At 45.2% G+C, this 8,407-nt stretch overlaps 1 protein-coding gene across 6 annotated transcripts; it reads right to left on the bottom strand.

Annotated features, from left to right (window-relative positions):
• Positions 1-1,500: 1,500 nt before the first annotated feature.
• LOC122553069 (somatostatin receptor type 1-like) lies at positions 1,501-8,151 on the bottom strand. Of its 6 annotated transcripts, none has more exons than XM_043696550.1 (3): positions 6,702-8,151; positions 4,790-5,839; positions 1,501-4,717 (listed from the first exon to the last, which is right to left on the bottom strand). In XM_043696550.1, exons 2-3 carry the CDS (start codon positions 5,835-5,837, stop codon positions 4,062-4,064), a joined length of 1,704 nt encoding a protein of 567 aa, XP_043552485.1. In that variant the 5' UTR covers positions 5,838-5,839; positions 6,702-8,151; the 3' UTR covers positions 1,501-4,061. The 6 variants fall into 6 exon arrangements, with proteins under 6 accessions (XP_043552485.1, XP_043552486.1, XP_043552487.1 ...); XM_043696551.1 differs by having other exon boundaries at positions 1,501-4,795; positions 4,904-5,839; XM_043696552.1 differs by having other exon boundaries at positions 1,501-4,645; positions 6,702-8,150.
• Between the last annotated feature and the right edge of the window lie 256 nt (positions 8,152-8,407).

The raw sequence follows: 8,407 nt of genomic DNA, 5'->3' as shown, positions 1-8,407 counted from the left end.
ACCAAATAGACCATAGTCAGAAAGGAAAGAGAAATTAAGACAGTTCCTGCAGCCATCTTTTATTTTGTTTGATGATTGTCAAACAGAATACATTATATAGATGAATAATCTGCAGGACATATTGTCCTTCAGGATCTTTTACAAGACAGATTCCAAAATAAATAATGTTTAAGTTTTATTGAATCTTATGAAATGAGGGAGCACAGAGGAATTTAGAAAGAATGGCTGCATTTATTTTCAAAGTAACTTTTAAATTAATCAAGATTTACTAATACATTTACTTGAGGCACATACACAGTATGAACAGTATGACATAAACATCAAGAACGCAAGTAATGCCACTTTCCCATATAAATGCAACAATTGTGTCATATTTAAATACAAATACTGAAATCAGAGTCACAATCTTAACACATTCAAATAATTATTATCTCATGTTTCCAAATACAACAGGAAAATGATCAAACAAAGTAACCACTGAGTTAGAAACAGACACAACTTAACATATGCTCAAAGGCACAACTTTAGAACGTGCAAATTTGCAGTTTAGCTCTGTTGGTTAACAAAGGTGAGTGTTTTGAGAAAAATATACAAACTAATGGAACCTATGTGTAACAAGTCAATACATAAAGACTTTCATTTATATATTAACCTTCGTAACCATAAACATCCCAAAGTGCTTTATGATCAGTTCAGTACTTTTGAAGTATGGTGGCTTTTATATGTAGGAAATATGGCAATCAATTTGCACACAGCTAGGTCAGATAAAAAGACAAGAGATAGTGGCCAGACAATCTGTTTTGTTGCTGATGACTGAAGGATAAACATTACCTAGAATGTCAGGGATACCTCCTTTCCTCTTCTTTAAGCTTTTATGTGCACCTGGGCCTTAATTTATCTGAAAAAGAATATCTCCACCACTTTTTATGTACTGGACCAGAGCAGCAGCACAGACTTTTACACTCAAACCTCTGTAGTGGAACTTGAGCCCACACTGTCTGACTGAAAGGTGAATATCCTACCCACTGAGGCATCTATGCCAATTAATACTCACCAGCTGGTGAAGTGTTGCATTATATAAACACAACTAATTAATTCCCTATTTGGTGAATCAGGCAGCTTAAAATAATGGATATTGTCAAGCATACTTAAAAATCTATTTACTTCTGTTACCCAACTAATCTGCATGTCTCTCTTAATCTTCTAGAAAATGGAAGAAAAATTTAGAACTCTCTCCTCCGAATTTATATTCTAAGACTGTACACTCACATCCTTAAGAAAGGACACAGTTTAAAAATAAGGGGTAGGCCATTTGGAACAGAGATGAGGAGAAACGTCTTCACCCAGAGAGTGGTGGGTGTATGGAATGCTCTGCCCCAGAAGGCAGTGGAGGCCAAGTCTCTGGATACTTTCAAGAAAGAGATGGATAGAGCTCTTAAAGATAGTGGAATCAAGGGTTATGGGGATAAGGCAGGAACAGGATACTGTTTGTGGATGATCAGCCATGATCATAATGAATGGTGGTGCTGGTTTGAAGGGCCAAATGGCCTACTCTGCACCTATTGTCTATTGTTTAAATATCTTAAGGGTCCAGAAAGTTCAATTTTATTATTGAATAACTAATTCTTTCATTAAATAGGCCAACTCCAACTGTCTGCCGCTCTTCCATGGCTATCTTCACACCCAGCTATCCTTGAAGACGGGGCCTTGGTGTCTATCAACACCCTCAAAGCCTTTAAAGAGAGATGGACACAGTGGAGGATGAAGTGCCTTCTTTTAATTTAGTCCCTTCTTTCTCTTTCTCTCCCTGTCGTGCCCTCACTTTTGTTGTTGTTGCACTGCCCCGGTGGGCTGTGTTTGCAAATTGATCTTTGAATTGGTAACATCAACGATTTGGTGGTGGTAAAGAAAAAGCCAAGCTCAGGTTCAGCCTTAGCCCAGTGTTCTCACATCCACATTAAAAGGTCAGAAGTTCAAGACCCTTTTGATTTGCAAGATATTTAAGGCTGACACTTCTGTGAGCACAGCAGAAATACGCTGAATGGCTGAACAAAGATGTAGTTTGTTCTCTCTAGTGAGTGTTCATTTCCCATTAAGCTTTTTGAAGAAAATCTGGAGGTGTCTCTCCAATATGTACCTGTCAAACAACACCTAAAGTCAGATCACCTGTCATTTATTTAATGATGTAATTGTTGCAGTTCCCTGCAACAGAGACTATATTTTTCAAAGCTCTTTCTTGGTTATAAAGCATTTTGTGATGTGCTGAAGGTCTTCTGAATATGGATAAATTAGCTGCTTCTACAACAGCATTAAAAGAAAAGCAGTTCAGTGTGCCACTGAAGATATAATCTGAATCTTCATTTTTAAATGTAACTTTGTTTAAGGGGGTACAATGATTCTCTTTATGATTAGCAATAAGTTGAATATTAAGATTCTATTTTTGGTAGCTACAAGTGTGCTTTTAAGCTGAATAGTGCATTTTTCTTTCCACAGTTCATTTTGTGGATGAGAGAATTATCTTTACAGGTCTGAGTGAAAGAATTAATGTTTCCATTCTTTCTTACCTGATGTGTGTTCATATCAGATGTTACCTTAGTTCATTAGCTCCATATTAACCTTATTTTAACTATCAACTTGAATAGCACAATTTCTAAACTATGTACCTGTACACATCTTTAATCTAATCCATAGGAACAGAGGAGCAGAAGTAGGTCATTTGGCCCATCAAGCCTGCTCCACCATTCAATTGGGTCAGGACTGACCTTCTGTCTCAATACCATTTTTCCACACTTCCTATATCTCTTAATGCTTTTAATCTCGAGACATGTATCGATCTCCATCTGTAATATACTCAATGACTGAGGTTCAACAGCCCTCTGGAGTAAAGAATTCCAAAGATTGACCATCCCACAAGTGTGAAAAATAAGCCTTTGAGACATGGCTATACTTTATGACCTTGCATCTTTTTTTGTTCTATTTGAGTGGAGACACTTTAATGTTATAAAGCTGTCAGCCCGCAGCATTGCCCACTCAACTCTGTAAATTGAATATCAGAATATCACTGACACACAGTGACTGTGCAGTCTGTAGTTACCATTTTAAAGGTGAGACTAATTGAAATTTATAGCCCACAATCTTTGAATACCTAGCAGCATTATACTTGCAAAGACATGATTGGGAAAATAATACAGACTGTGAATGTGGTTGGGGGAGCAATTACACATTTGGATAGCATCCCCTGCCTTTTAAGCAAATGTTGATATGGATATAGTTCAAACATTGGCAGTCACTTTCTTAACACAACCCAACAAACTGTTGTTGCAACAATTACTATTCTGATCTTGTGTGGGAGTTTATATTCTGGGTTTTCTGCTAAAATAGTACAATGCATTCTGTCATTTCCCCCACACCTTGAGCAAAGGATTAGTGCTATAATAAATATTGGGTGCTGGGCCAAATAGTGTGATCCCAGCTACTTATTTGACACGGTCTAAAAATCAGGTTACAGAATGGACCTTCAGACCTCTGTAAAGTTTGATGGATGGACCACCCTGGGCAAATTCCCTTACAGGTGGAAAAACAGAGGTTGTCAATGCAGCCCATGTTAATATAAAAGCATATATTTAAAAAGACCATGCATACTGGATGTCTGAAATTATTTTTAAAAACAATACATAATATGCTGGAGAACCTCCGCAAGCTGTCAGCATCTGAGCCGAGTTAAATGTCATTAAGGCCAAACCTCCCTCTGTTTTTCTCCTCTCATACATACTGTCAGAACACTGCTGAATTTCTCCAGCACTTTCTGCTCTTTCTCTTTTACCCCAGCTCCTCTCAGTGAATAGCGAGGGATGGGGACACACAGTAAAGAGAGAGAGAGAGAGATTCACCAGGTAAGTTACAAGGGCACACATTTGTGTCTAATGGACACTCACCATCATAAATCCCTCATGAAACTGGCTTATAACAAATGGTCGAACTGACAACATCATCAAAAGCGAATAACCTTTAGTAAAATAGATTTGACCTGGAAAACTGTCAAGAGGTCCTTGTGTCTGAATTCACAAGGTGGTTGTTCTTGATGTGCAAGTACCATTTCTATAAACAGACTCAGAGGCAATGTCCTCAGCAGGCTGGAACTCCAATGGGCTGCCCACTTTGCTCTTGAGAGCAGTGGAGCAATAGTCAACCGGCTCCTCGGTGTCATTCTCCAGCCAACGGAAGCACAGGATCCGCTGAAAGGAGCGCCTGAAGTTGTCGGACAGGAAGCCGTAGAGGATGGGGTTGGCACAGCTGTTGGCGTAGCTGAGGATCACACAGAGGTGGTTAACAGTGGTGTTGCGCTGGGCCAGGAAGACACCAGCCAGGTGCACGGCGTAGAAAGGCAGCCAGCAGACCACGAAGACAGCGACCACTGTCAGCACCAGGCGGGTGAGCTTGCGCTCGGAGCGCCGGCGCTGCTGCCAGCCGGCTTTGAGGGCCACCGCCCGGGTCTGCAGAATGATGAGCAGGTAGCATAGGCTGATGGCCAGCACAGGCAACAGGAAGCCCAGCAGGAAGGTGTAGACGACAAATGCCACTGACCAGGCTGGCTGCGGCCAGAGAAACGCGCACATCACCTTGCCGTTGGAATCAACACTGGGATCTACACCCACACTTACACTGGGATTTACACTGGATCTTTTACCCACACTTACACTGGGATTTACACTGGAACCTACACTCACACTTACACTGGGATTTACACTGGATCCTCCATTCACACTTACACTGGGATTTACACTGGAACCTACACCTACACTTACACTGGGATTTACACTGGATCCTTTACCCACACTTACACTGGGATTTACACTGGATCCTCCATTCACACTTACACTGGGATTTACACTGGAACCTACACCCACACTTACACTGGGATTTACACTGGATCCTCCATTCACACTTACACTGGGAATTACACTGGAACCTACACCCACACTTACACTGGGATTTACACTGGAACCTACACCCACACTTACACTGGGATTTACACTGGATCCTCCATTCACACTTACACTGGGATTTACACTGGATCCTACTCTGGAATTGATGCCCAAACTTACAGCAGGAATTACACTGGAATTAGCGCCCATATTTACGCCGGGACTTACACTGAAGCCTACACCGGAACTGATGCCCACCTTTAGAGCGGAGCCCCCGGCGGAACCAGGGGCCAGGTTGACGCCGGGATTGACGGCGGAATCGCTGCCGCCACCGACGGGCGCGGTGCCGGCGAACACCACGATGGGCAGGATGACCAGCAGCGAGAGCAGCCAGACGCCCAGGTTCACGAGCCGGGCGACGCTGGGGCGCCGGTAACGGGCCGCCTTGATGGGGTGCACCACGGCCACGTAGCGGTCGGCGCTGAGCACGGTCAAGCCGAAGACGCTGGTGAACTGGTTGAGTCCGTCCACGCTCAGCACCGCCCGGCACATGAGCGGGCCGAAGGGCCAGCGGTCGAGGGCCGCCGCCGCCGCCACGAACGGGACGCTGAGCATGAAGAGCTCGTCGGCCAGCGCCAGGTTGAGCAGGTAGATGTTGGTCGCCGTCTTCATCTTGGCGTACCTCAGGATGACAAAGATGACCATGGCGTTGCCCGCCAGCCCCACCAGGCACACCAGCGCGTACACGAACTGGATCACCACCATCCTCACGTCCTCGTCCGCCGCCCCCTCCGGCCAACCTCCGCCGCTCCAGTTGGACGGACGACCCGTCGGAGCCCAGGCGCCCGACTCATTCCCCGAGTGTTCCCCGGAGGAGGCCCGCTCGGGCGCGGCAGGTAGCTGCAGGTTCATCCCTGTCCAAAGAAATGCTGCTCTTTATCGAAAAAAACTTCACAAGTATGTTCCCCGGCGGAGGCCCGCTCGGGCTCGGCAGGTAGCTGCAGGTTCATCCCTGTCCAAAGAAATGCTGCTCTTTATCGAAAAAAAAACTTCACAAGTATCTCCTCTCTTCTCTGACTATCCCGGTCTCTTTTTCTAACTCGCCTCGATCTATTCTGTCCATCCCCGTCTTTCTGACTATCCCTCTCTTTTCCTTATGACCGTCGCCCTCTCTTCCTCGTCTAATTCTTCCTCTCTCTTCTCTGTCTGTTTCTGTCTATCCTTCCTGTTTCTTCGCTGTCGAACTCTCTATCTGGCTATTCCTGCCGTCTCTTCTCGGTCTCCCTCTCTCTATCTGTCCCTCCTGCCTTCTTTGTCTATCTCCTCTGTCTATCTATCATGTCTCTCTATCTATCCCCCCTCTATCTATCTCTCCTATCTCTCTATCTATTCCCTCCTCTATCTTTCCTGTCTCTCTATCCTCCCTCTATCTGTCTATCTCTCCTGTCTATCACTTGACCTTTCGCTTCCCCTTCCCTTCTTTATTTTCTGTCTACCCCTTTCCTTCTGTCAATCCCCCACCCCGGCTTTGCTTTCTCTTGTCAATTAGCCTATTTCGCCCAGTCCGCCTCTCCCTTTTTTTGTCAGTTCCGCATTTTTCTTTTCTCTCTGTTTATGCCCCCGCTCCGTCTTTCTGTCTACCTGTATCCCTCGTCGCTTTCTGTTTCTGTCTGTCCTCTCTCTCCTTGTCCCCTCCCCGCACAACCCAACTTTACACTTGTCAGTCCTCCCTCCCCTCCTTGGTCCAGCCAGACTGAGTAGAGAGGCAGCACTCACAGTAATACTGTGTGCCTGTCTATGTCTGGGTCTTTCTCTCTCTATGTATACTGCACCTCCTATGCTCTCTCCCTCTCGCTTCCCCTTAAATATCAGGAGCTAGGGGGTAAATAATTGTCAGCGACTTACCTACAGCCCTGCGTGATGCTTTCAACACTGCACCGCCTTCTAACACAAGGTTTTAAAGCTGTTGGCACAGATTTTTTTTTTCTTCTGTTTAAACCCGAACCCGCACGCACCCTCAAACCAACAATGAGTATCTCCAGGTCCAAAATTTTGCAAATGTTCAGCTTTCACGCGGATTTACCTGTTCCCAGTTCCTCCCTCTCCACTATATTTTAATTCAAACCTACTCCAGTCCAACCGACGGGCATTGACGGCAGACCGGGCTGGTGTTGGGGGACCCCGGAGGTCAGATTTTGTCCCGGCACCGCGTTGTTCCCGCCGTCAGTGAGCGGCCGCTCGGCCCTTCCAGTGCGTGCCACCATCTGCGAATCCTCAGTGGACGCGCAGCAGTCCCGCCGATTTCTGTCCCCTTCACCCTCACATTATTCCTCCCACCCCATCCCATTTAACCTGAGGTCATTCTTATTTGAGATTTACTTCTTCAGAAACAGTCATCCTGACTTCAAGTTGCACTTTTCAGCAGCTAAATATTTTTTGCCACTGAAAGCCCGGCAGTTAACATTTATTTCCAGTCATGAGATGTGGATATTGATTGGCCTTTTGAGTTAATAGTCAACTGCGTCACATACAGGCCAGACCAGGTAAGGATGCCAGCTTCCTGAAGGACATTAGTGAAGCGGGTGGATTTTTCCAATCATTGGCAATAGATTAATAATCATCATTAGACTCTGAATTCCAGATTTGTATTGAGTTCAAATTCTACCATCTTCTGTGATGGGATTCAAGCCCCAACTATAAGCCTGGGGTTCTGGACCACTGTGCCACCACCTCCCTCCTTTGAGGAGTTGGGAAACTTTGCACTGAAAATCAAGGGATCTTGTTCACAGAAATTTCCATCAAGAGAACTTCAGTGAGAACCAGCTGTGCTTTACCTGGTGCGATTCTCGATTGTACGCATTCAGTTCCAGTGTGGGATGGTGAAACTCAAACAAAGGTTTCTTTGCTGTTTTCAAACCTTTCCCCTCATCACAGCTAACCATCCTGGGGTGACCCCCATTGCCCCCCAATCCCAGACAATAGACAGATGGATCATGAAGTGCACCTGGGTTCCATTTTGAGATTCTCCAAGAGATTTGCCCGAGTTTGGCTGAGGTGGCAGGCTGAAGATGTTCTGACTGAGGTTCCTGCCAGCTGGCTTTCACTGTACCCTCCACCTGCGACTGGAACATTCCAAATGTGCGAGGGGTTTCCAATGTGGTGGACAAAGCCATAGACAACACCTTTCAAACCTTCATCTCTATTCTTTCACACTCCTTATACACAGACGCACACACGGCTCACATACACACACACACACTGTACACATACACACACATCACACATACACACACGCATGGCACATATACAGATGCACACACGGCACACATACACACACACGGCATACATACACACATACGGCACACATACACACACACTCGGCACACATATACACATGGCACACATACACACACAAGGCACACATACACACATGCACGGCACCCATACACATACAAGGCATACACATACTGCACGCACACAAA

The sequence above is a fragment of the Chiloscyllium plagiosum genome, chromosome 9 (assembly GCF_004010195.1).
Source record: "Chiloscyllium plagiosum isolate BGI_BamShark_2017 chromosome 9, ASM401019v2, whole genome shotgun sequence".
Classification (NCBI taxonomy): domain Eukaryota; kingdom Metazoa; phylum Chordata; class Chondrichthyes; order Orectolobiformes; family Hemiscylliidae; genus Chiloscyllium; species Chiloscyllium plagiosum.
The sequence above is the reverse complement of the archived record's forward strand: the minus strand, read 5'-3'. Positions and strand labels throughout refer to the sequence as shown.

What these genes read in the sequence shown, in the direction of transcription:
- LOC122553069 (XM_043696546.1), bottom strand. Translation starts at nt 5,837, where the DNA reads ATGAACCTGCAGCTACCTGCCGCGCCCGAGCGGGCCTCCTCCGGGGAA.